Source organism: Microcebus murinus, chromosome 11 (genome assembly GCF_040939455.1).
Source record: "Microcebus murinus isolate Inina chromosome 11, M.murinus_Inina_mat1.0, whole genome shotgun sequence".
NCBI classification, from domain to species: domain Eukaryota; kingdom Metazoa; phylum Chordata; class Mammalia; order Primates; family Cheirogaleidae; genus Microcebus; species Microcebus murinus.
In genome coordinates, this window is record NC_134114.1 from 46,861,546 (window position 1) to 46,889,125 (window position 27,580).

General features: G+C 41.4%; 1 protein-coding gene across 2 annotated transcripts in view; it reads left to right on the forward strand.

Moving 5' to 3' along the window:
* The window catches only part of CWC27 (CWC27 spliceosome associated cyclophilin), a 224,328-nt gene extending 211,058 nt beyond the window's left edge, over positions 1-13,270 (forward strand). The window contains exons 14-15 of one of the 2 annotated variants that reach the window (XR_012921686.1): positions 604-4,297; positions 9,923-13,270. Coding sequence is in view for 1 of the 2 variants with exons in the window: in XM_012784066.3 (XP_012639520.1) it covers positions 604-766 (163 nt within the window). In the remaining variant the exon portion in view is untranslated. Of the gene's footprint in view, positions 1-603; positions 8,275-9,922 lie in introns of those variants that run through there. The other variant, XM_012784066.3, reaches the window with a different exon arrangement.
* Positions 13,271-27,580: the final 14,310 nt, after the last annotated feature.

Here is a 27,580-nt window from a genome sequence, read left to right on the forward strand (position 1 = left end):
ATCGACTGTAAGAGGAGGACATTAGTCCATAGAGTTATGCCAAAAGTTTAGTTTCCATTTGTATGAAAAAGAATATTTTTTTTAACCCAGCACCTCCCCAGAAAAGGGAATCATAACACCACTTGAACATCACTTTTAAATTTTCTTAATATATTCCCTATTCTTGACCCATTTAACTACTGAAAACAAAAAAATCAGATAGGACTGGTTTATTGTATGGAGTTTTGCTCTGCAACCTGGCTCACTCTGGCTAAACGAATGTGCTGTTTAAAGAAAGCAGACAGAGTGTTCTCTGAGTTTAGTTTGAGGAACACTTCTAGGTAGAACTCTTTCAACCTCCCATCAGGGGAGGAACCTCAAATGAAGACTGAAGCAAACAGACGCACTACTAGAAATACAAACCAGCAGAACAAACTCCAGACATGTTTTTCAAATTTAAGAGTTTTCTGAGCAGTTGGTTTGCATGTGGTATAGGCACCAGTAAACAACAAACCCATCTTGGTGTTCTGTACCCTTATGGTTTATTATGCCAGTGATAGTGGAGTATAGAATTTCTACTTTCAGGTCCCCTGCCAGAATCACTGAACCTCTCTCCCTCTTTAGGATGTCGCACGTACTTCAATTTGAGGATAAAAGTAGAAAAGTGAAAGACGCAAGCATGCAAGACTCGGACACATTTGAAATCTATGATCCTCGGAATCCAGTGAATAAAAGAAGAAGGGAAGAAAGCAAAAAGCTGATGAGAGAGAAAAAAGAAAGAAGATAAAATGAGAGTAATGATAACTAGAACTTCCTGGAAATGTGCCTGCAATACATGGCCTTGTAACAGCCATTGTTCCCACAGACAGTATCACTTAGGGGTGTGAAAAGAAGTATTTTTGAACCTGTTGTCTGGTTTTGAAAAAGAATTACCTTGTTTTGCAAATTGTAGAATGTTGTAAGCAAATGCGTTGGGTTACTGGTACATGCTTTTTTTCCTAATTGACTTTTTATATTGCTAAATCTGAAATAAAATCACTTTCCTTCCAGTTTACTATGGTGTTAACCATTTGCAGACTGTGTAAGCCTGTTTGTGTCCATGCACCCTAAATATGTGTAGGCTTCCTTTTCAAGATTTTTGTATAAGAAGTTCTTGCAGAAAGAATATTTGAGGGTGTAACCTTGGTACTCTGGGAGGCTGAGGCAGGAGGATTGCATGAGCTCAGGAGTTCGAGACCAGCCTGAGCAAGAGCGAGACCCTGTCTCTAAAATAAAAAAATAGGCCGGGCTCGGTGGCTTACTATGCATGTAATCCTAGCACTCTGGGAGGCTGAGGCGGGCGGATTGCTAGAGGTCAGGAGTTTGAAACCAGCCTGAGCAAGAGCGAGACCCCGTCTCTACTATAAATAGAAAGAAATTAATTGGCCAACTAATATATATAGAAAAAATTAGCCGGGCATGGTGGTGCATGCCTGTAGTCCCAGCTACTCAGGAGACTGAGGCAGCAGGATTGCTTGAGCCCAGGAGTTTGAGGTTGCTGTGAGCTAGGCTGACACCACGGCACTCACTCTAGCCTGGGCGACAAAGCAAGACTCTGTCTCAAAAAAATAGAAAATAAAATAAAACAATAAAAAAAAGAATATTTGAGGAAAACTTTCCTGGCACTAGCTTTGCAATATAATTAAAAAGCATAAAATGTTAATAAAAAATAAAAGTATATAAATATTGATGGTTTTATTTGTATATAAATATCTAAAAATAGGGAAGCTAGTGTGACTTATTAGCCTCATGCCTTAAATCTTGAGGAACCCCCAAGTGAATGTTCATGCTGCCATGTAGACCAGCACCTGGGTTTTATGGAAGTGGTCATGACACTCTAATACTCTAAGTGACCTCAGCTGAGCACAGTGCACACCCCAGCCTAATGCCTGGCCACCTGCCCACTCCTCTCCCTTTCTCAGCACCCAGCCGCAAAAGCACATGCAGATGTCTCATTCTGGCAGTGAAAACTCATTAAGAATTTAGCCTTTGATGACAATCACTCAAACTGGTTATTTACTATATATTATCTACATTTAGTCAATTTATTATGGAATCTGAATACTAAAACTGGACCACAGGTGAATGTCAGTCACCTAATAATACCTTGCCAGTCACATCTTTTCAGATAATGTCTCATCTCTCTCTTTCAAAATGTAATCTAAAAAAAATTTTATATATATATATATATATATAATCGAATAGGCTTTCTCTAGAGCACTGATTCTCAAAATGTAATTCCAGATGCTACACAACAGCAGCAGCAGCACTTAAGAACATGCTAGAAATGGAAATTCTTGCTGTACCACCACTACCATTACTCTTCCAGGCTACCAAATCTGAGACTTTGAGTCCTGAGGGCTTGTTAAGCAGATTGATGGCCCTTACTGCTGGTAGCTCAGAGTGTTTGGATATGTAGCAAAGTTAAAGATGTGTGTATCCAATGATCCAAAAATTCTGATTCTAGGTCTATACCCTAAAGAAATCTCCCACATTGCTCAAAAGAGGAGTACTAAGACAGACTTTGAAGCATCAGCCAAAGAATGTATAAGTTGCTGCATATGCATACTATGGAATACTTTATAGAGGTGAAAATCAATAAACCAGAGCCATATGTATTAGCATATCTTAAAAATAGTGTAAAAAAGGAAACCAACCACCTATACAAAAATATAAGACATAAAATATATTATTATGTATTATATATAGATGTACATACATGTGGCAAAAATATGAAAACATGTGAAAATAGGGGTTACCTCTGAAGAGGAGGAAGGAATACACAGGGGGCTTCACTTGTATTTGTAATTTTTTATTCTTTTAAGCTAGATGGTGAGTACTCAATTCTCATTCTCTGTACATTTTGGTATGCCTGAAATATTTCGTATTTTTTTCTTTATGATTATATCTAGAACCTGAAGACAGAAGAATTCCCAGGACTAACAAGAACCCTTTTTATTTTCCTTCAGGAAGAAGAAAGCTTCAAGGGGGAGAAGAGGGATATAATAGAGGTGCTCTGAAAAAATGTTAACCCACTCAAATGCAGGGTGATCAGACTCAAAGCCACCAAAAAATAAGCCAGTGTTTAGAAGTGTGTCCTACTTATCACAAAAGTTATGAGTTCTATTTCAGATATTCACAAGCAGAATTTTGTTTTCCAAACTCACAAAATCTCTGTTAGTTATTCTAACATGTATTACCACTGAATCTCTTTATATTGAAGAACCCTAAGGGTTTCTCTACTATCTCTCCTGGAATGTGCCCACCTTACCAATTCAGTGTTATCCCAGGAACAGAGGAGACCACAGAGCTTCGTGGCACATGCCAGAGAATAAGATTTGTTGACTTAAAAGATAACTGAATGACAAAATTAAAACATCAGTTTGGGCCAGGTGCAGTGGCTTGTACCTGTAATCCTAGCACTTTGGGAGGCTGAAGAGGGAGGATCACTTGAGGCCAGGAGTTCAAGACCAGCCTGAGCAACATAGCGAGACCACATCTCTACAAAAAGTAAAAAAATTAGCCAGGCATCATGGCGTGTACTTGTAGTCCCAGCTACTTGGGAGGCTGAGGCAAAAGAATCACTTGAGCCCAGGGGTTTAAGGTTACAATGAGCTATGATGATACCACTGCACTCTAGCTCAGGCAAAAGATAGAGACCCTGTCTCAAAAAAACAAAAACAAAAGCAAAAACCAAACAAAACCCACAGATCAGTTAGTTTGATTGAATGTTCCTCATTCTGCTTTAACCACAAGGAACAAAAAGATCTGTAATTCCACAGAGATTAGAATTCTTCTTACCAGAAGAATTTCAACATGATAATAAAATTCACCATGAATTTAACTGAATAATAGCAATAATAATTTTTGTAAAAGTTTAAGAACATAGTTAAATTATCTGTTAAATATTGTATTAAATATGCTCATATAAAGCCTTTGGAAATGTCACAGGAATGTGTTTGGGCCAAATGAATTGCAAAAAAAAAAAACAAATTCCAACAACTGAAAACATGTTAGAAAATTAGCCTTTAAATTTTATTCTAATTTTGTAATTGAGTTTATTTTCCTTTTATGTGTCCTACTCTAGGGAGGCTATCCTGAGACACAGAAGTCTGTTAGCATTCTTGTTCATTGCCTAAGACAATGCTGGACATTCTGGAAAGCAAAGAAAAAAGCAACTCTTGGGAATTTTTTTCTCATTTTATAACAAGCCATTTTTTCACTTTGTTGAAGCTGTTGGCAGGCGAAAGCTAAAGCTCTCTAGACCTCTCCTTTGCCTGTAAGTGATAATGTACAAATTCATCATTTAATTTTTTTAACTATATTTTGGGTTAGGGTTTGGGAAATCCCATCAGGAAAGAAAATAGGTAATTGAAGTAAATGCAGATCTCTCTAGAAGTTTTTAATGATATAATATCGAAATACATGTTGTCTCATGCCCTCAGCTCTCTCTGGCCTCTTAGGCCACAGTCAGTAATGCATCTGCTGCATCTAAAAATGGGGCTACCATAGAACAAGGACATTAAAAAGTGTGAGGAGATGAGTGGTTTGCTGCTGTTGTTTTTAGAACAAGCTCAATAAGCTATGGTGTCCTTATCAAACTGTCACTACCAAGTTTCTTGATAAGATCTGACGTGTGAGGTACATAAACCTGTTCTGTTGTAACAGTGTGGCCTGTATGGAAAAGGTTAGATAAATGCAGAATATTGCCAAAACATGCTGTTTAATCTTGGTGATAACAAGAGAGAAAACGGAGGTGTGAAGTGAGTTACCACTGAGGGTTGTATCAGTATAAGCAATTTGTCTGTAAGGGGTGTAGAGAAGTTAAGAGGGGTGACATTCTTTAACACTGTCATTCACAAAAAAAGAGCAGGTCTGCTTCTGCTTTCTCAACAGCTTTGACTCTGTTCCAGTAACTGTAAACAGTTTATCAGGTGGTGCCCTTTCTGCTTACTAGAAAGCAGGAAGTATATTTATCTCCTTTCTTCTTTTGGCTTTTAATGAAGAGAAGTGAAACCAGAACCATATTGTAGAGAAATCCTTTCTAATAAAGGCTTGACGAAACTCAAATTCTGAGAGAAATAATAAAACGTCAAATCCTTCTAGCATTGGTTTAGAAGTCCTGTGTTTGTAGAAAGAATGCTCATTTACTTCCCAAAATCCACCCCACCCCCACCACCAAAGCCATAGATGACTATCTTTGTCACAGGTGCTGAAAGTTTCATTAATCCCTGTGAAAAGTTGTTTTCAGTGATATGCTTGGAAACCAGCTCCCTAAGATCTGAACCCTTTGCCAGGATCACAGTCTTCATGCACATTTCTATTTGATGTGATTACCTAATTCAGTTAAGTCCTAAGTTGTAGCAATATCTGCTCTCTGTGTTTTTTTGACTACTTTTTCTCTGTTGATACAGTTTTCCAAAACCACTTGCCTCACATATTTCCCCCTGCTTGTCTTTTTTGCCCCAGTCAGTCATATGTCCAATTCAAGAAGAAACCAAATCTTACAGAAAAAAAAAAAAAAGGCAGGCAGGACAAGGGGAGAAGGAAGAAAAGAAATGTGATTATATACTTTGAACTATCCCTAAAGTGATAATGTACAAATCATCATTTAATTTTTTAAAACTGTATTTTGGGTTAGAGAGTGGGAAATCCTACCTGGAAAGAAAAGACTGGTTTCTAATGAAATGCAGACGGGAGTCTGGTCTCTCCCTTCCACATCTGCTGGGAATTATTCCCTTAAGATTAGATCATGCTATTAATTCACATCACTTGATCAGCAAAAACATCTTCTGGGGGCTTTCTTACAGCCCCAGTCAAAAAGAAGGTGTTCTTGGTCTATTAGAAAATTATTCTTTCTCATTCTCATGATGCCAAAAATGATAGTCATTGCTAAAGTTCTGGTACTTTTTAAGTAGGGTAATTTTGAAAGCAGGAAATTCATAAGTGACTTTCCCATTTTCTGAATTTACTCTAGCGGGAGATTTATTACGATATTAAATATTTTAATAATAATATATTTGAAATGAAGGTTACCATGTATAGAAAATAAATGACTACCTTAAAATATATGCTCTGTGGTTGGTTCCCAACAGTTATGAGTAAACTTACAATTTATGGGTTTCCTTCTCTTTTATGTGTGGTGTGTACAGATTGTTTTCTAATTTGCAATTTTTGAGGAAATATTTCATTTAGGGTAAAAGGAATATGACCATTTTCTCTCTATTCCAAAACTTTGTAATAATACTGTATCGGTGTGAGTAGACTGATTAAGAATCGGCACTACCTCCTAAGCAACCAAAGAATTCAACAAGTGATTTTTTAATTAATTTAGAAAAGTTATATATGACATGTGAGGCCTAGGTCCATTTCAGAGTGAAATTCCATATTGTCCATCAAACCTGACATGTCCAAAACTGACCTCTCATCTACACTTCCTAGCCCTGCTGCCACCAAACCTGCTTCATCTGCAATTTTCTCCTACCCCATCATCGGCAATGCCATCTTTGGCTATTTGCTCAAGCCAAATGGCTTGGATTCCTGTCTTTATCTCACACATCCAGTCTATTATGATATTCTGTAGGCTTTACCTTCAAAGTGTATCCAGAATTTCACCATTCTCTACCACTTCCCACGGCTACCACCCTAGTCAAAGGGATCGCAACTTTCGTGTAGACTGTGATAACAGCACCATAACTAGTCTCCCTGCTTTTACCCTTGTCTCCCTATAATTTACTATTACTATCAGAGCCAGTGGAACCTTTTAAAACATAAGTCACATTGTCATACTTCTCTGTTCAAACCCCTTGGACAGCTCCCCATTTAACTCAGAGTGAAAGCCCAAGTCCTGGCAATGGCCCTCCCATCTGTGCACATGGCCCCTGCTCGATGAGGCCTGCAGTTTCACTCTACTTCAACGTTCCAACCACGCTCCCCGCACGCTCAGTCTGTCAATCACCCTGTTCAGTCGTATCCAATAGCACTATTAACTCCTAATCACTTTGCCATATTATTTAATTCTTACGAACAGCCCCATGAAGTACTCTTGTTATCAATTTGCAGATGAGGAAACCGAACCTTAGAGAGATTAATTACATATTTATTGTTTACCATCTGTCTTCTACCCTAGAATGCCCTCCATGAGGGCAAGAATTTTTGTCAGTTTTGTTCACTATTGTTCCAGTGCCTAGAACCATGTCTAACAAATAGTAGATACTTTAAAAGTACTTGTTAAATTAATGAATAAGCCATTTCAAAAAGAAACCTCTCAGGATCCAATATAGTGTTAATACATATATTATAGTTTAATATCACCATCGTTTCATAAAGATAGGACAGGTTTACACTAAACATGAAGGAAGGATATAGACTCAGTTCAGGGACAGGTCTAACAATTGAATAAAGGTAGCTTTCAGGAAACCTCACTATATTGTCATTTTATCACTTTAACATAAGATACTTTGTCACAGATGGGCAAGGATCCACAAAGCAGTTTTGGGGAACCACTGGTCTGTAGGAAAACACGTTTCTACACATATTGCTTCCTTGAGTACCTGCTCTTTATAGAAAGCAATATTCTAATTCCTGAGACTAGGAAGAACTGAGGGCCATCATGGCATGTGCAGAAAGCAAGGCTGCAACTTATTTAACAGGCAAATGATGCAACCCCTTGACATCTGTTCCCTTCTCTCTCAGATGGGAACAGTAACAGCTGCCTTAAGCTACCTAGCAAGGTGCTGTCACAGTCAAAAGAAAGAACAGACGAGAAAACCAAGGTTTTACAAAAGATCAGTGGATACTAACTTTATGCCAGGCTCTCATCTAAGCACTTTATCTGTGTAAACTCATGTAATCGTCATAAACAACTCTATAAAGTAGGCTCTATTATTAACTCCATTTTACAAATGAGGAAAAGACTTGAGGCTTAGAGAAGTTAAATAGTTTGTCCAAGTCACATGGTAAGTAGAGGAGGTGGGAGACAAAACAAGACTGACTTCCAGGTTTTCTGCCCTTGATCAGTAGGCTACTGAGCCTCTCACTACGCAAGACCTATTGTATTCATGGTACACCTTATATCTATCTGTAGGGTTTATGATCTAATGGGGTAGAAGAAGAGGACAATGCTCAAAAATAAAAACCCAAACACAGTGATTTCAGCTTAAAAGAATTATACATGTAGAAACTAAGTGAATGTTCCTGCAGATCAGATGGGGCAGAAAAATAAATTTAAAAAAAAAAAAAAAAAAAGGAAAGAAAGACACTAAGTGAATGCCAGAATGAACCAAGAGATGAGTTTAGTGGGATTAATCTAGAACAGCTTTGTGGCAGAGGAAATTTTGGCCAGAATTTAGAAGGAAGGGAAAACATGGCATTGAGGAGACAGGTCATGTTCCAGGTGGAAAGAAGGTTGTGCAGACAAGCTATTAAGACAAACGTAGGAGACAGCAGTGTGTCTACATGATGCCAAAACATCTGGTCAATTCAGTTAAAAAATAAAATAAAATAAAAACACCACCTCCATCAATGTAGTGAATTTCTTCAGTCAATCCAGATGTTTGGCATCTTGTAGACAAAACATCCAGATGATTAACTGAAGATTTGACAGAGTTGACTGGATTAACCAGATGTTACAGCATTGTATAGACATGGTGTCAGGACACTTGCTTGGCTGGAACAGAGTCCAGCTGTAAGGGAGATGGATGGTCTGGGCAGTGAGAGGGGCTTAGGAGCAGAAGTACCTGGAGCTTGGATTTGATGCAACTGGGAGCTGCTGGGAGATAAGTGGATGGAAATGATGCTTAAGGAAGAGGATTCTGTGTTAAGAGGGAGAAAAAAAAAGATGAGGGGAAAAGCTGTAGACGGGAAAGAGAATATGAGAAGAGTGCAGGTGCGTGTGAGGTAATTAGAGCCTGGACCAGAACCAGGCTTGGGAAGGCAACAGGAAGAAGTGGATCTGAAAAGCATTACAGAAAGAGAACAGGAAGTCATGATGGGCTAGACAAGGGAGTGAAATTGCACATCACCCCAAGACTGGAAACTTCAAGGCCTGGGAAAGCAGCTGCCTTCAGCCTCACAACGGTAGTAAACTGTAAACTGAGAGATCTCTCCCTGCAGCCTCCAATCCAGGGCCACGGCCAGGCCTACAGGCAGAGGGAACTCGGAAACCACAATACAACCCTCATATTCAGGTTCCTTAATTATTTTACAGCTACCTAAATTGACTTCCCTTTAGGTCTAACTTCATGAAGTAATCAAGAATGCCAGATCCAGATTATCAGGTAGATACAGCTTCAGTGAAAAGTCTTAAAAGACTAAGATGTATATGGGTATAAGTAAATTAGATGAAATGAGATTATGAGAGATTACACTGTACCTATGTTACTTGACAGATTAGCATTAGGAAAGCCTGCTAACTGACAAGAATTAAAGGCTGAAGACAAGAATTTACAATATTTTTTAAAGCCCTAATTTATGAAACCTTAGAATGTACAAGTCTTGGTTTAGATATTTCATAGAATTTTTATAAATTCCAAATGTTATTTGATAAGAATCAAGTTTATCTTTAGAAATACTGTGGTCATAAATTCCAATTTATTAGGATTCAAGCTATGATAGTCATATGATAGGGTATGCTCCATCTTATTAAAAAACATTCTAAATATCCATGCAGTTCATGGTTTTGCAAATTTGCAATTTCAAATATGTTTAGCCGCAGGCCTATCAGCCCACACAGCGGTTGTGTGCACTTTATAAACATACCCAGGTTTTCTCCAACTACTTCCTTGTTCATTTCAACAGAGAAAGAATCTTCAATAGAGGCTAATCTCTCTGTGTTCATAATTTGGTACTGAACTGAGAATCCATCTCTCTCTGTCTTTCTCTCTCTCCCTATCCCACCCTCCAGCCCCAGTCCCACCAAGAGAACAAAGCAGAATGTGAGATCACACATGTATCAATGTGCTTCAGGATCACGCTTGGAAGAGGTGGAAGAGTTTCCCAGGCCTCAGAAATGACAAGTCCATTCATCTAGGTGAGGGGCCAGGAATCTGTTGTTTGTTTTTTAATAAGCTCCCCCCCCCCAAATAATTATGTTGTCGGTTTTCTGAAGATCAGATATAGACAGATGCTGCCCTAAAGCAGAAAGCTAAAAAATGAAAAACATATCATGGACATGAAATCTAAAAGGCCGAAATAGACTATTTTTTTCTTACCTATGAGTCACATATTCCCTTAAATATTCCTTTATGTAATAAGCTCCTAGGTAAATTCATCGTGTACAGAATTTTTCACAGAAACTGTATAAAGTCAAACACACCTATGCAATCAATCTGAGAAGCCAAGAAGACAAGTAAGACAGCTTGTCTGTTCTCAATTCCCAGAACTGCCTACTACACCCCTTCCTGAACACAATGTTTACATAATAAGGAAATGTAATTAATGATCTTGGTCTTTCTAGTGCTCCAAGGCTAAATGAGTCACTTATTTATCAGAAAGAAAAAACCAGTTGGGTTCACTGAAACAATGAGTGATTTAGGTGTTTGAATATACCCTTCCCTTAGCCATCATTTTTTAAGAAAGACCTCAAAGTTAGTAGATACAAACTAGTTATTCAAAGAGCTAATCAGTGAAATGTTCCTCTTCGTGGCATCAAGATTAGAATGTTTGTTCACTACCTATAATCTCTTAGGTGCCTCTTTTTTGGCAGCACAAACTATACCTACAAGAAATATTAGTGGATATTTTTCTGGTACTATGGTTTCATTTGCCTGAAACTCAACTCATTTTCATAAACTTCTTTTCCCCAAAGATAAAGGAAAGAAAATAAGAAATTGGGAGGATTTTAATAATGGAGTCCTTCATCATCTATGGTGTCATAGCTGAAAGTCAAATTTACTTTTAACTTGCTCTGAATGATGCTTTTGAAACACATCAAGGATTTTATATTCAAGCCAAGTGGTTTTGACTTGACTAGTAATTCTTTCCCACTTATCCATTCTCCTGCCACTTTCAAATCCCAACTAGCAACCACAGGAAATGGTCGCATGCCCTAGTAGGAGAGGGTTAGGACCCAACAGGATTGCAAAAGAAAACCCTTAGGAATTTTCAGAACATATAAAGTACTTGTGTTCTGATACAGGTTAAAACAGAGAGATTCATTTCTATTGATCTCTTTCTTATCCCCTACATAAAAATATTAACCTTCAGTATCTCCATCTGAACCATAATATGGATAAGGATAAGAAATAAACAGATGATTCTTCTTCAGCATACTTCATTGATCCCACTGCTTTAATATCTTTACTGCATGGAATGGCTTTTGAGTACTATCCTTTTTTCCTCGGGGCCAATGTTAGCCCATAGGGTGCCTTTCTGTGAATTGGAACAATGCACCCATTCCCCAAGACACTACTTCCACATGTCAGAAAATTGTGGTAATATACTGATTTTGTTTGAACAAGACACTGCTAAGTGTGCAATAAAAATTATCATATTAAATATCAAATCTATGTTGTTTATGATGTGAATCATGTCCTTTTAGACATAACACCCTTGTGCAATGCTCAGCTACACAGCTCTCCCCTCTCTCCCCCTTCACTGTCAGTCTTCTGCATTTGCTAGCCAGCCCAAATGCTCCTTAGACTCCTGTCAAAACTCTATTTATTACATTGCTCTCCCAAAGATCACTCATGGTATTCTTCCTGCCAAATCCAAGTCCACCTTCTTGGAATTCTCTCCTCCCTCCCCTAATCCTGATTCTAATCCTCCTTTTCCTACCAGCAATTCTTGTCCTGCACCTGTTTTCTGTGGACTCCATTCTCAGACTCCAACTCTGAGGAATCTGGTCAATCCTCCCTGAGATAAAATGGTGCTTGGAGCTAACATGAGTGTTTAGCAGGTGGAGGCTGCAGATGCTGCCTGTTCCACAGACTTAGCCTGTATTACCTCACTGTTTCCCACAGCAAATATTTCAGTCAAACACTTGTATTCCTGTAAAAACTTGGGGCACAGGCCCAAGATTTACTAACAAGTATTTGTGAGTTGAGCTATATGTTGTTCCATCTCATCTGCAGAAGCCTATGGCTTGGTTCATAAAAAAGACCTAGAAGTCAGACTCGATAGCAACTAAAGAGACTTCAGTGCAATCACTGTCCAGGACCACAGCCCTCTGCCTCTGGCCTCCGATCTTCTGAAGCACTCTGGGTCACCCACTCAAATGAGGAACAAAGATACTCTTCCCAGCTCTGTGGGCTACGTGAGTAGCTAATGCATCTCTTCCACAGGCTGGTAATAGTCTCAGGTTTAAGAATGAGGTCTTCATGACCTACTGGGCTAAAGGATACAGTGTTCCTGGATGACATTCTGATGTGGTTCATGACCTGCCTCCACCTCCCAGGTAAACCTTCTCCATGTGCATAATGTGGGCAACATATTTAGTGCCTCTCTCCAAGAAAATCTCCTCTATGCCTTACCTCTCTTGTGCACACTCGTGCTCCCCCACCTTAACCAGGCTTATTACAGGGCTTTTTTCCTCTCTTGACAATCCCATCAAGAACCATCTGAAAAAGGCATCTATTTCAAAATTTGCGGTGGCCAAAGACGACGTCCAACATAAGAATGCCAACTTTCTTGTCTTATTCTACATTTTCCTTACTGTTGGTAAATGAAACTTATCCCACCAATGCAGGAGGCAGGTGTGGATGTTTTATTTCATTTTATTTTTTTTAAAGTACACTTTTTCTCCAACCACCTTATGTACTGGAAGTGAAGTAAATATTGACCTAAAAATGTTAAAGCACCTTCAAGAGCGAAGCAGTTTTTTTCCCCTTGCCAATATAGTAATGGGCAAGGTTTGGCACTTGCAGAGTGATCTAAAATTACTATAGGGCTACAAATTGGCCTTGGTGGTCATTGACCTGACATATGTCTGGTTAAACCCTAAGGAAAATGCTTCCAAGATCAGACTTAAATGCTCCAGAATTTGTTGGAATGTGGTCAACAGAAAAATAAAATTTCAAATCCTGGTTCACTTGCCTGAAGAACCTCCATGAGGTAGACTCTATACGGGAAACAATTCCATCTTCCAGAGTGAATATTCACTCATTTGCTTTTCCAGCCAGGAGTTTGGAAGAAGCCAACAGGCAGTGCAGTCATTTGGTAATGTCCTTTCTACTGCCAAGATGGATTAATGCTGGGAGATCTTACAACTGGTGAGTAATCGGTAGTGCTTGCAGACCCTCCAAGATCCCCAAGGTGTGATTATTTTCATACGTAGATTTCTGTCATCATCCTCCAAAGGGTGCTTTGTCATTTCCTTTACTCTTTCCTCACTGGTCTCTTAAGTCCATATTACAAGGATGGCATGGTTTCCAAGTCATTGCCAATCTCCTCAAACCAAGTTGGTGAGCACCTTGGAGGCTGCCAAAATGTGAGGGTTATACTAACAAAATTACACTGATTTCCTTTTAAATGATTCTGGAAAGGTACGAATAGTTGTTTATTAAAATATGATTTAGAACTTAACCATCCCCTAGGTTTGTTTACTGCCTTGGTTTATTATGCTCCTACATTACCTTCAGGTTGATATTAAGATGTCACAGACCTACTAAGATCTCAGACTATGAGCAACCAAATTGAAACAACAATCCCAAATATGTAAGATGTATGTTTTAAAATGAATTGCTCTTTGCATTTTTTTAGCATTACTGTCATTCATTCCCTGAGCTGCTCTTACCACTAATATCCCAACGCTTCAACTTGGATTCAACTCCTTTCTGGCACTAAACAGGCCTGGAAATGGGAAGTTTGACATCAAAAGAGCTCACACTCTGGAGTCAAATGGCCTTAAGTTCAAGTTCTGTCTCTGCCACCAACTAGCTGGGAATCCTTAGATGATGAACCTAAACTCTCTGAGCTTTGGCTTCATCAGTAAACAGAACATATAGTTTACCTCAAAGGGGTGTTGTAAAGATTCAATTAGCTAATACTTGTAAAGTGTTCAGCACCGTGCTCAATAAATGCTAACCACAATAGCATTAATTTTAGTAATGGTTATTATCTATATTAATTCTTCCTTAGTCAAAGCTTGAGTAGTTTAGAACCCTTGTATTATACTGAGTTCTGGACTATTATAAGCTTTACCTTACAGCTTTTCCCTGCTGGCTAAGCTGGGAACTGAATGCATGAATGCTCAGCAGAGCTATGCAGCCACCTTGGATTCTCCTATTACTCTCTCTCTCCACTGATGGTTCTTTGACCTAAACCTAAAACCCTTTCCCTGTGCTTTACGTACCAGCTAAGACTTTTCCTCCTGGTCACTCAGGAGGTCAGGTGCTTCTGTCCTCTTCCAAGATCCCTTTGGCTCTGAGTCCCAAATCCTAAAGCCATCCCCAATAGCAAGGCTAGAATTTTGGAAGATTGGGCCAAATGAATCTCTAGAACATGGGATGCTCTTATCAGCAACCTCAACTCCAGGTATGCTATGTTGCCTAATCTGAGTGCTCCCTCTGATTCAAGGTAGCCCAAGCCATAAGCCAGTGGCCCTGCCTTAGCTGATGTCAGAATCACCCAAGAACTTTGAAAACCACAGATGTCTACCCCACTCCCAACCCTGAGACTCTGTATTTTTAAGTTTCCTGGGTGGCTCTTATGATAAACCCCACTTTGAGAAGCTCTGATTTGAGCAGCTACCCAACATTCCTATCTGTTCCTCCCATAAACCTGCTGCTGTTTCTCCTACACCTGGTTAGTCATTGACTGGTTACCAGGAGCTCCAAACAGGTCATAGGGAATTGAGCTGCTAATTAGGACTGAGGAACTTCTTCCCTCCACACTCAGTCCCTTGAGCTCAAGAGACATAAAAGACATATTTGAGCCAAAGAAATTTAATCAAGAGAGAACAGGGGTTGTAGAATCAGTAGCAGCTAGTGTGGAACAATGGATGTGAGTTCAAAAGAATTAAAGGCCTGAGACTCCAACAGTGATCAAAAGCAGATAAAAGGCCCTTCTCCCTGCCAAGGCAATCTAACATGCTGTAGCACTTACTGTACTGTTGAATTTTATAAAGCAACCCTAGTGAGACTTTTGTTTTGTAAGGGAAAGGCAAAAGGAAAGAAAACAAAGATTATGACAAGTCTTGATGTGGTTAAAACAAATGAGCAAAGTAATCTGTGTGTGTAGGTATTTTTGAGAGGTGCCAGTTCTGCCCACCTGGATCCAAACTCCAGCTCTATCTCTGTTCATCTCTGGATTCCAGGTACTTTCCGACACCCTGCCTACACTGCACCATGTGCCTCTGTGGTCCACGGTTTGACATCTGCCTAATCTACTGGAGAGTAAACACAAGATGGGGCAGCTGGAGCCTGAGCTGTAGGGACTCAATGCCAGCCCCTTCAAGACTGACCAGGAGGCCAAGTTAGTGTAAGAATCTGCTGCAAGAGGAAACGCTGTGAAGGCAAGATAAAGGTTTCCCTCAGGGCCAGGGCCTGGGCCCAGTGGCTTCCCACCTAATATGCTTCAATTCCTCCTCTTGCTTGACCAGCCCAAAAACAATGTCTGGCCTCAGGGAGAACTTTTGGAAGATTTTGCAAAGCCACTCATAAGAACAACATATTTCACAGCCAAATGTCTTTACCAAAGTCCCAGCCTCCCCTCTCCCTCCCAGTCCTTTAATCTGTTTCTTTTCTCCTCAAGGGCACAGACAGCTTTTATGCAAATTATCTCTCAGGACACATGTGAGGCCTCGGTGCAAGGAAAGACTGGTGGCAACACTGCCAGGCGCCCAATGCTGAGAAAGCACCCCCCCAGTCACTTCCCAGAGCCGCAGACTGCAGTGTTCTAACGACAGGATGAAATCCTTAAAGCGAATTTAATAAAAATAAAATCACAAACAATATGCAGTCACAGCTCCCACAGTACAGCTCTCATAATGGGCGGCTGTAAAACCCTGTACTTCAGGAAGAATGGCCTCTCTCCAACTGGCTCCCCGGGATGGCTCAGGACCTGATTTACCCGTTTGGCTCAGGTATTGGAAGAGGTCTTGGCCGAACGACTGTCTCACCGCCGTGGTGATAATCATCCTTAAGAGCACTGCTGGTCGGTGCGTGACCACTGCACAGTACTGAACTAATCTGCCCCGGGAGTGACAACGGCCAGCAATCCGGAGCACGTGGCCTGCAGGGGCTGGGACCGGGCCTGGACAGCGCGCTGCTGCGCATGCGCCACCTTCGCGGCCCGCCAGAGAAGCCCTTAGAAGGCGGCGGGGCGGGGCGGGGCGGGGCAGAGCAGCGGGACGGGGCGGGGCAGAGCAGCGGGACGGGGCGGGGCGGGGCAGAGCAGGGGGCGGGGCGGGGCAGAGCAGGGGGGCGGGGCGGGGCAGAGCAGCGGGACGGGGCGGGGCAGAGCAGGGGGCGGGGCGGGGCAGAGCAGCGGGACGGGGCGGGGCGGGACGGGGCGGGGCGGGGTAGGGCGGCGGGGTTGACCAGACCCTCGCCCCGCCGCTGCGTCTGCGATTGCAGTCTGGTCTGGGTCACCCTCGCGTCTGACCCCGACCCGACTGCTTTCAGGATTAGTCCTGACTTCATGATTAATCAGCACTTTCTAGTTTTCTTTGGGTAACGTCATTTCTGCTCAGAAATAAAACAGGCTCGTCTTTGATGGCTCGGGCCCACGCAGGGGCTCGGTCCGGGAGACTGACCCAGGAGACTGTCCCCGGGGCCCCGTCCCACCCACACAGCGACAGCCAGATCCCCTCCGCGGCCCCTGGAGCGCTGAGTGCCCTGGCCTCAGAGCCTCTGTTGTTCATTGCTTTTGCTGACTGGTCAAATGCAAAAACTCAAGGTTTTCTTCCATTTTCTGGTAATTATCAAAGTAGGCTATGCTCTTTTGAAAGGTGCATACTTATAAATAGAAAAGTAATCACCAAAAGCCCCCACCGTCCAGACTCAACCTCTGTTAATTTTGACACATTTCCTTTCAGTCTTTTTTCCCCCTTTAATTACAACAAATTTCAGGTTTTTAACATTGTCTAGTCATGTTATAAATATACAATTTTGTAGCCTGTCCTTTTTTACTTAATATTGTAGCAGAAACATTTTTTCACTTTTAAAAACTTTACAGTTCATAAAGAATCCTTTTAGTGGATTTATCATCAAATACTTAAATATTACTACCAATTGTGGGCGTCTAAGCAGTTTCCAGTTTTTGCTAGTATGTAGGTAGTAGGTGGACCTCCCCTTCATCTTGCCCACGTTTGCTTGGGTCGGATGGCTGGAGGAGCAGACAGGCCCCAGGTAAGAATGTGGTCTGGTACGTGCTAAAGAAAGACCAAAGCTTGAAAGCTTTTCCTCTCTCCCACATGGCCAAGGTAGAGAACCCACGCAGAGGCTGTTTGCAGGACGGGCTTCTGTGCCTGTGAAGGAAGCCCCTGACCTGGGTGGGGGCAGACAGCTTTGCAGTGGGGTTGGAAACTGGTGGCAGAAGGCAAGGTGAGGAAGACAGGCTAAGGAGAAGACAGGAAGCTGGCCTCTAAGGGAAAAACTCCCCGTGAGGAGAAATGGCTGATGATTTTTGGAACATGCTCAAACGTACTGTTTTAATCTTATTAGTCAGAAGCTCCAATGTCCTTGTCTAGAGAAGACTAGAGAAGTACAGGAGCAAGAACTAGGTCTAAGTGAAGGAAGAGTCACCCACTTAGAGCATCTTCTGCCCTGCTGTGATCTATCTGCCCAGAGTCCCTTTCCCACTTCACAAAAGAGTAGCATTTATAAAGGTTTCTGTAAGAGTCTAGGTAAATGGAGGCCATGAACCATCCATTTGTGAGCCCCAGCATAAGCCTGCTTCTATTTATCTCCTGAAAATCATCTTGACCGAAAGTTGTAATGGAAGGAGATGGTGGGAGAAAGGCTGGTGCTTCAAGAATAAACTCAGCCTCCCAGGGCCTTTTGTCTGGAAGGTCTTACGCACTCCACCATTGGTTAGTCTGGTTTGTCCCTCCTATGCTCAGAATTCTGACTCTCTGTAACCCAAAGGGTAAGCAGGAACAGCCAGCTTTTGTCCTCCTTCTCTTTGCTTGGTCTGGGGCAACTTTCCCTTTATGGGAGAAAGTATCGCCCAAACTCTCTCCAACGAAGCCAGTTTTGTCAAAGTTGAGTATCTCTGTGAGGAAAGCTAGACTGACCAATTAACTGGCAACCTTCTCTATCCTAATTTAAATTTGCATGACCAAACAGGCACTTTTGTGTAAATTTGGCACAATACTTTGCAAAGTAGCTGTCAATTCCTGAGCCATCTGAGAATTAGCAGTGAAGCAGTGACACAATTCAAAAGGGAGAAACTGGCCATGGGGGCTTTCTTTTCCCTCTAAACCCAAAAGGGTACCTGTGCATCTCTCTGTCTCCTCTCTCTACTGACTCTGCAGCAGCCACCCTCCTTCTAACCCACTCATCTCGTCATGTCTCCATAGGCTAAGATTAGCTCTAAGAGTAGAGTCCTAGCCTTCCCCCAGACCTGGCTGCCAGTGACAAACCCACCAGTGCCTAGATCTCCAAATCTGCTCCCTTTTTTAGCACCCAGGGATCCTAGCTGCTTCCATTTCTGGAGGACGGTTTCCTTGTGCCTGTCCAGCTCGAGTAGGATTGGGAAGAAGCTAGCTCTATTTCATGGTGTTCGATGAGGTCAGTCCCTCCAGGGCTGGGCTTTCAGAGCTACAACATTCTCTAGGCACTTGTTGACCCTCTGTGACCTGCCTGGTAAAAGGTCACCTGCTTTTTGAATTCTTTCCACTCTCCTCCCAGTTATTTGCGATAGCCTCTTAGAAGCTTAAAAATAACATTTATTTTCCCAGTGGTTTTTTATATTTCCATTTGGCAAACTTTATTTTGTTTCATGTGTTTCTAAGGGAACAGAAATGAAAATGGTTTGTGTCCTACTTCCTACATTGGCCTGACTGATGTTGTCAGAACTGGAATTGTCCATCAGTCCAGACTGGGTACACCCAACCATAAGCTAGGCTTTAACGCAGAAACTATATAAACTACAAAGACAATGGACATTGTTTCGCTGTTGGAAAATCTATTGCATTGTACTTCCTTTAATCAAGCAGTAAATTTTTTCAAAGATGGATGCAAGCCACTCTGCATAGATATGATAACAATATAAAAGTGGGTTGCATTGTAAGCATGAACCATAACACTGTGTCCCATTACTGAAGTAAAACTAAGAGCAATGTAAGAAATCAAAATGGAGGGCAATAGTTACTGGAAGGAACGAACACATGGGGGGCTTCTAGGATGCAGGAAAGTTTCCATTTGAAGATCCTGATGACAGTTACCTGAATGTGCTCACTTTGTGAAAATTAATTAATCTCTATATTTATAATCACATTTTTCTGCATGTATGTTCTACTTTAATAAAAAGTTTACTTAAAACAAACAAACCAGGTTTTTGTGGAGGTGGGCAATTAGAGCAATGATTCCTTCATTCAGTGAACTTTGTTGTAGTGTCCACTTGGTGCTCAGTGTTAAGCATAGACTTTGTACAAATTACAGAAATGAGTAATTTAGGGGCTTCACAGCCTGACTTCAAGGATTTCACAGTTTATAGTCAGCTACAATATAAGTTTAAAGCGCTCGGTGTATATACCAATATTAGATTCTTAGCTGTGGCAAATGCCCCATAATAATGTAAGATATGAACATTAAGGGAAACTAGCTAGGGGTATGTGGGAATTTTCTATGCAATTTGCAACTTTTCTATAAATCTAACCCTTTTCTAAATTTAAAATCATATTTAAAGAAAATACTCAATGTATTTTGAGTTGAGGAAGACATTATTTTTGGGCCAAGGGAAACGGCAATGTCTTCGTAGAAGAAAGGATGTTTGAACCGGGCCTTAAAGGAAGAATGAGATCATAATAAAGGGAAGTGGGAAAGAAGTTTTCTAGACAGGGGAAATGTGATACAAGAAACTGTGGAGTGTGAAAAAGGGCAGGACAGAGATTGGTGAGTTGGAGCATGAAAAGAATAGCATACAGTAGGACCAAAAAAACAGAGCGTGTGAAGGGCAAATCAGGAAGAGGCCTAAGTAAGACAAAAATTAGCTCTGAATTACTATTGAAATCCAGCATTTTACAATAAAAGATAAATATGTTAATTTGCAAACAGATAAAAATTAATGTACTAAGATCACCTCCCCAAGTTTGTGTCCATCTACCACAGAGCTAAAAGAATTAAGTCATAACATTTATGGGACACTCACTATGTGCCTGGCCCTGATACTTTATGTCTATTATATTATTTAATCATCCTAAGGTCCTTATGAAGCAGCTGTTCTTATTTTATTTTACAGATAGAAAATCAAGAACTTGTTTATTTCCAACAACTACAAAAGAGTCATAAATATAAAAACACAGAAACAGCCACCTGAGAGCTTGTTTGTTTCTAACAAACACAAAAGTCATAAATGTCAAAAATAGATATCACACTTAGAGCCAGAATGTGCTTCAGTGGTTGAAATGAAACTCGGAGTTGGAAATATGTTTACATTTACATTTTATTTAAATTTATTTTTTAACTGAAAAGAAAGTCATCTGGGACTAATTTAAGTTCTTCAAGACATAATGGTCTTGATAAGCCCATTTATCAAGTGTGTTTTATGGAATAATTCAGACAAGCGTGTTTGGCAAGGGGTAATTATCACACGGAGTACCAAAAGCTGATAAAGTCTGGCCTCTACAGACAAGACAGCGGACACGAGAGCTCTTTTCCAGTTCAGTTGGAAACTCTTGTTTTGTGGAGTTAGAGAGAGCACAGCTATCCTACATGGACTATAGGATAAACATCCCGGCTCCAAGATGTGAATGTTTCCAAATAGTTCTGAAGAGAATGAAAAGAGTTTAACCCTCCTATCCTGGGGTTTCTAGAAGCATCGTGACTTGCCTTCAAAGCCAAGTCACTATGTGTTTGAGAGTTATATGGCTCAAAAGTTACTAATGTCATTTTCCCCTCACTAAATACTTGGGTAAGACACAGTGAAGAAAAAAAAAAATAGGTTTTATTTTGGCTTTTGGTAATTCCCTAATCATACAGAATGAAAAGTTCATCAAAGATCCATAGTTTCCATTGAGAATTTCCTTCCTTTGGGTTTTTGGAAGCTGCCCCTTCCCCACAATAAACCACAGAACAATTTTTTCCCTCTTTCTATTTGTGGAAAGAGCATTAAATTCTTGAATGGAAATTTTGTTTTCCTTTCATTCCTGACAAACTGTGTCCTATACCTGACAGCCACAAGGTAGGAAGGCAGCTGAGTTATTCAAAGAAGCATTTTATTCTTGATCTTGCCATTCAATATCACAGGGTGTGATGAAAACTGGAACAAATATGGAAATCACAGAGGTGCCAGAACATTACATTTAAAAAATGGAATTATTTGAGTCAATCTGGAATGTCTGGTTCTTTTGGTTTAGGCCTCATGGGTAGCATTGTGCTTCAAAAACAACTTGAATTGGCTACCAGGATTCCAGAAGGGTAACATAATCTTGTACCTTTGTGGAGAGATGCTTATCTTTGTCTACTGTTAGCAGAAAGAAGCTGGATTCTTCCACCTTTTCATGTTTGAAAATAAAAATTGTTTAAATAAGTTCCAAACCTGAATGGAATTTGGAAACAAGAGTGGGAGGAGGTACTTCCTCAAGTCTTTTTGGTTTGTACTGGTTTTTATTTGAAATAAATGCCCTACCATGAGTCAATATCCTCTAGAGCTAAAGAAATGTGGGGTTTAGGGGAGGTTCATCCTCACCACTTCCTCTTCTGTGATTTGGCATTTAGAGAAAAGGTCCCAGAAAAGATTAGTAATCCTGAATACAGTACTCAGATCTGCCGAGGAGACAGAGACACTTAAATGAGACCAGAAGCTGGCAACAGCTCAACTCCTCTTCTGGAAAATGCAGCCTGGAACCCAGACCCCTGCCCCTTGGACCCCTGCTGCTAGTTTTGCAAAGTCCTCTACTGAGGGCTATAAACACAGGGCAGGTCTCATTTCTCTCCTGTTAGCAACACACAAAGTTGTAGGAGTGTGTCTGACCTTGATAAAGAGTTGGAGAAAACCAAAGGGAATTACAGCATAGGAAGAAAGGAATTAAACTGTGTCATCCAACAAGGAATCCACAAGGAATCAAACTGTGTCATCCACTGAGTTTAGGGGACACACCCAAACTCCTAACCTTGTTGACTCGCTGACCCTTAGTGGGAATGAATCCCTCGGCACCGTCAGGGATCCTGTCTCATCCCCTGATGGTTGGTCTGCAGCCAGCATTCTTCCTCTTCCTGGTGTAGCACACGTCCCCATGCCTGGCCTGTCCAGCCTAGAAGATTCCAGTGGCTCCATCAGGACAATCCATGGTGCCATCCAAGAGTCTGGTGTCCAGTTCCCTTGAAGGCCTCACCTTCAGTATGGGTTGCAGACATGCCTCTGAATTCTTTCACTCAGGAGGTGCCTGTGTACACATACAAAAAAAAAAAAAAAAAACCAAGAACATTTTCCTGCCATACCATTATCACAGACCAGAAATGTAACACTGATACAATAATGTTGTCTAATATAGTGCTTCTCAACCTTCAATGTGCATATAAATCACCTGGATGGGGGCCGAAACCCTGCACTTTTAACAAGCTCCCAGGTGATGCTGCCACCACTGCTGGTCCACAGCCCACACTCTGAGTAGCAAAGATCTAATATGCAATTCATAGTCAACTGTCTTCAACCGTCCCAAATGTCTTTTATAATTCCTATTTTTTTTCCCATTCAGGATCCAGGTGGGATGGTGCTACATTTGGCTGCCACATCTCCTTAGGCAAGAGGATGTGATCCAATAAGAGGATTCTTATTGGCTACCTCTTAGTTACACAAAGATGCAGGAAAAATGGTGAGATTTCCCCATGTGAGATCCCCCCCATCAATCACTTAGAACCAGCCTCGTCACAGTCTCAGTAAGAGAGGGACAGGAAGAGGGTGATGTCTTGCCCAGTTACTTCTGGAAGGAAGCACCTGGAGATGACCTGTAAAGTAATGAGAGGGTGACAATGTCTAGGCTCTGTGATATGTTTTTTATGCGAACCAGACACATTTACCATCAGGGATATGGTGTCCACCTCAGAATAGCAGCACAACATTCAAACATAGCTTCAAAGAAGTTTTGCTGTTCTTGTTCCCAGACTTAAAGATCTTATCCTTTCTCTCCAGAGAAAGTAGAGTTCAGTGCTACATACAAGCATGGTGCACACCTGCTAGGTGTACAAACTCCTCTTCCTATTTTCTAGGGTTTAGAGTTTAGGTCAATGTAATCCCTTCTGGAATAACTCCCCTAAGGGCTCTAAGCAGGATGGGCCATGGGGACCTGTCCAAATCCCACTGTCCAGATCCCACTGCTGTGTCCAGTGTGGGCTCTACAATCCCCACCCTTGCATAGTGTGTCCACAACCACCGAGCTCTGCTCCATGTTCACAGTGGCCTCCGTTACAAGCAAATGTTGCCTAGAAGGAAGGGTGATGGGTAGCCCTTCCAGTCAGCTGGCTGACAAAGACTCTCACCAGCAGACACGGAGATCAGGCAGGATTATTTTTACAGTTGACGGGGAAGCGTGTGCTATGTGGCATGAGGACTTCTCCAGACAAGAGTGGAGAGGCAGAAGGAACTCAGATAAGCAGGAAGCACAGCAGATCACTGGGCACCTGAGACAAGAGTAAGCACCTCAGGAAAGGAGGCGCTTCCAGTTGGACTGAGAAGGTCCCCATTCACCAGCCTCACACTTGGTCCTAAGACCAACACGCGGAGCTCCCAGGCAACAGAGGAGTTATTTCATAGAATGAAAAAGAACTTAGATTAGAAGGTGTTAGATCCAGGACCCAATTTTCACCTCAATACAATATTCCTCCTCACAACAGTTTTATAGGGAGATTGTAGTCTCCTCTTGAGCATTTCCTACGTGGGATCCTGAGTTTTTACAGAACACATAACACTAACAGCTAGCGGTTACCGACCGCTTTCAGCACAAGCATCATTCTAAGGGCTTTACACACATCCAGCCACTTATTTTCCACAACAGTCCTAAGAGGTTAGTTATATTATAATTCTTATTTTACAGATAAGGACCTTGAGGCACCAAGAGATTTAGTAAGGAGCCCAAGATCACTCATTTCTAATCTAGACCCAAGAGGTGCGGTTCTAGGACAGTGATTCCAACCACTTCTCTAAACTGCCTCCTAAGGAGACACAAAACAAAACAATGGCTGCCTTATAGAAGTTTAAATCCTAAAATGTGTAGCACATATCTATTCGATGCTTGTTCAACTTGTGATTTTTTTAACTTATAATTCATTGCAGTGTACTTGTCTTTAGAATTTCTTGCATTGGCGTTCTGCTTTTTCTGTTTTCTATGTTTTACTTGTGGTGGGCTCAGCACAGACCTCCTGGGGAAAGACTTGTGCCAGAGAGAAAAGATAAAGATTTCTTTCATAACTCACCCGTGACAGGAAGCTTCCCCAAGGTTGCAGGGGGGATTTGGGAAGGGATTTACAGGGAGATGGGAGGAGAGAGAGACAGCTTCTTGGACAGGAGTTGGGAGATTTGTTGGGACATATAGACAAATACCAAAAGGCAGGTAGAGAATGGTATTTATGAACACACTGGGGTGGCACCCTTGAAGCTCAATCTTTGCCATGTTCTTCTTACCACTGATTCTCTCCCAACCCATCCCCACCACCACCACCACTGAATCCTGCCTTCTACTTTGGGGAGAACATGGAGGCCATCAGGTAGGAGCTTCCTGCCTCTCATTTGCACTATTATCTCCATCTTTGCCTCCTACCTCACATCTCAGAGGAAAAGTTGCCCCCTTCAAAGTGAATCCTTCACCCTGTGCTTTATACTCTTGTCTCCTCCTCCCTCCATCTACCCTCTCCCAGTACTTCTATAGGTCCATTGGCTCCTTCGTTGCAGCATATATTTATGCTGACATCCCTCTTCCTGGAAACTAAACATTTTCCCCCACCATGCCTCCTTGTAGCAGTTTTCTCCCCTTCCTTCTCAAAGACTGGTCTGGACTTAATTCTTTCCATTCCTTATCTCCCATTCCTTCCTCAACAGAGCACAGCCTGGTCCCCACCTTCACCACCATTGAAATTGCCCCTGTCAAGTCCTTTTGATCTGGCCTGCCTTCAGTATTTGGCCTTGCTGACCTCCTCTTCCTTACACCCCCTCCTCTCTGGGTCATGATGTTCTCCTGCTTCTCCTCCCACCCAGTGTTTCTATCTCAATATATCTTCTGAAGAAGTTGTCTCTATTTATTGGTGGTTCCTAAGGTTCTGTCTTCAACTCTCTCCTCATTTCAATCTATACATTTTCTCTGAGCAATCTCAACTATACCCCTTACTTCAGCCACCAACCATACACTTAACCACTTGTCCTCAGCCATTGCACTGCCCCTTGTTAGAGCTTTGTGCTCACACTGCCCACTTTTTACTTTCTACTCACTCTTGAACCCACTCTAGTTAATCTATTGTCCCCACCACTCCACTTAAATTGTACTTCTCAAGGTCCCACCAGCAATCTCCACATTACTAAATCCAATGGTCAGTTCTTAGACCTTTCTTTACTTAACCTCTTAGAAAAATTAGATATGGTTGATTGCTCCTTTCATCTAAAACTACTCTTTTTAAACTTGCCTTGTGAGATACCACAGTCTTCTGGCTTCCTCCTACTCACTGATAGAAACTAACTCCTTCTCATCTGCTCAAACTCTACCTACAAGCATTCTCTATCCTCTTCTCTTCCTCTCTGGAGATCTCATCCAGTTCTATGTCTCAATACCACCTCTGAGATGATGACTTCCATATTGATAAATCTAGTCCCAGCCTTTCCATTTAGATGTTTACTAGGCATCTCCAACTTAAATTCAGGCCAAAATACTGGATTTCCACCACCATGTTCCCAACCTTCCCTCACCCACTTCATTAATAAATCACACCACCGGTCACCTGGGCCTTAGCCCAAAAACATGAGAGTCATCCTAGATTTCTCTCTCTGTAACACTCAAGCAATTCTATGGGCAAGTCCTATTGATTGTACCCTCTAAAGATATTCAGCATCCAACCATTTCTCACCACACTATACACTCATCACCACTTTAGTCTAAGCCACCATCTTCTCCAGCCTGGATTATGTCACTAGCCTCCTAACTGGCCTACCTTCTTCTACTCTTGCTACTCCCAAAGATTTCACATGGCAGTTGTGATCTTTAAAAGAATAAGTCACCTCATTTCTGTCTCTGCTCAGAACCCTCTAATGGCTTCTCACTAAACTTAGAATGAAGTGAAAATTCCTCATCATGGTCAACAATATAGACTCTGTGTAGTCTGGTCCCTGCCCAAGATCACTCTCCAAGATCACTCTCCCCTTCCTCTTTACTCTGGACATTAGCTTTCTCACTCTTCCTTAAACACCTTAAGCTTATTTTTTTTTTTTTTTTTTTTTTGAGACAGAGTCTCGCTTTGTTGCCCAGGCTAGAGTGAGTGCCGTGGCGTCCTAGCTCACAGCAACCTCAAACTCCTGGGCTCGAGTGATCCTTCTGCCTCAGCCTCCCGAGTAGCTGGGACTACAGGCATGCGCCACCATGCCCGGCTAATTTTTTATATATATATCAGTTGGCCAATTAATTTCTTTCTATTTATAGTAGAGACGGGGTCTCGCTCTTGCTCAGGCTGGTTTTGAACTCCTGACCTTGAGCCATCCGCCCGCCTCGGCCTCCCAAGAGCTAGGATTACAGGCGTGAGCCACAGCGCCCGGCCCCTAAGCTTATTTTTATGTTTGCATTTGCTCTTCCCTTTGCTTAGATTGCTCTTCTATGTCCCCAAACCTTGGCAGGGATCACTCCCTAATTCTATTCAAATGTCACTTGCTCAGAGAGGAATTCCCTTGGACACCCTTTCTAATGTAGCTGCTCCAGCCACCACCATTTATCTCTTTATTCTGCTCTGTTTTCTTTGTAGCACTTCTTACCCCCAACATCATATTCTAAATACACTTCTTTACTTATTTCTGATTTATCCCATTAGATTATAAATTTTATGAGAGCAGGGATCTTATCTTACTCACAGTTGTTTCCCTTAGTGTCTGGCACATTGTAAATGCTCAATTATTGTTAATTAATAAGTAAATATATTCTGACACATCCAAAATTTGTTTTTAGCCCCCCTTGCTGATATCTAGATCCATATTTCTCACTGTCTTTGACCTATACATCCCAAAGGAAACACAAACTCAGCATGTTGAAAACTCAATTCATTATTACTTCCCATTCTCTTCCCCAAGCTTAGTTAACAGCACTATCATTCACCCAGCCACCCAAGACAGAGATCTGGGTAGGGCTCTCAATGTCATCCTCTCCCTCACTGCTGATCCAAATCTTGTCCTTTCTACTTGTATCTGATCGTCTTCTTAGTTGCAAACAATGAAAACCTCTCTCACTAGTTTAAGCAAAAAAAAAAAAAAATAATAATAATAAAGAATTTAT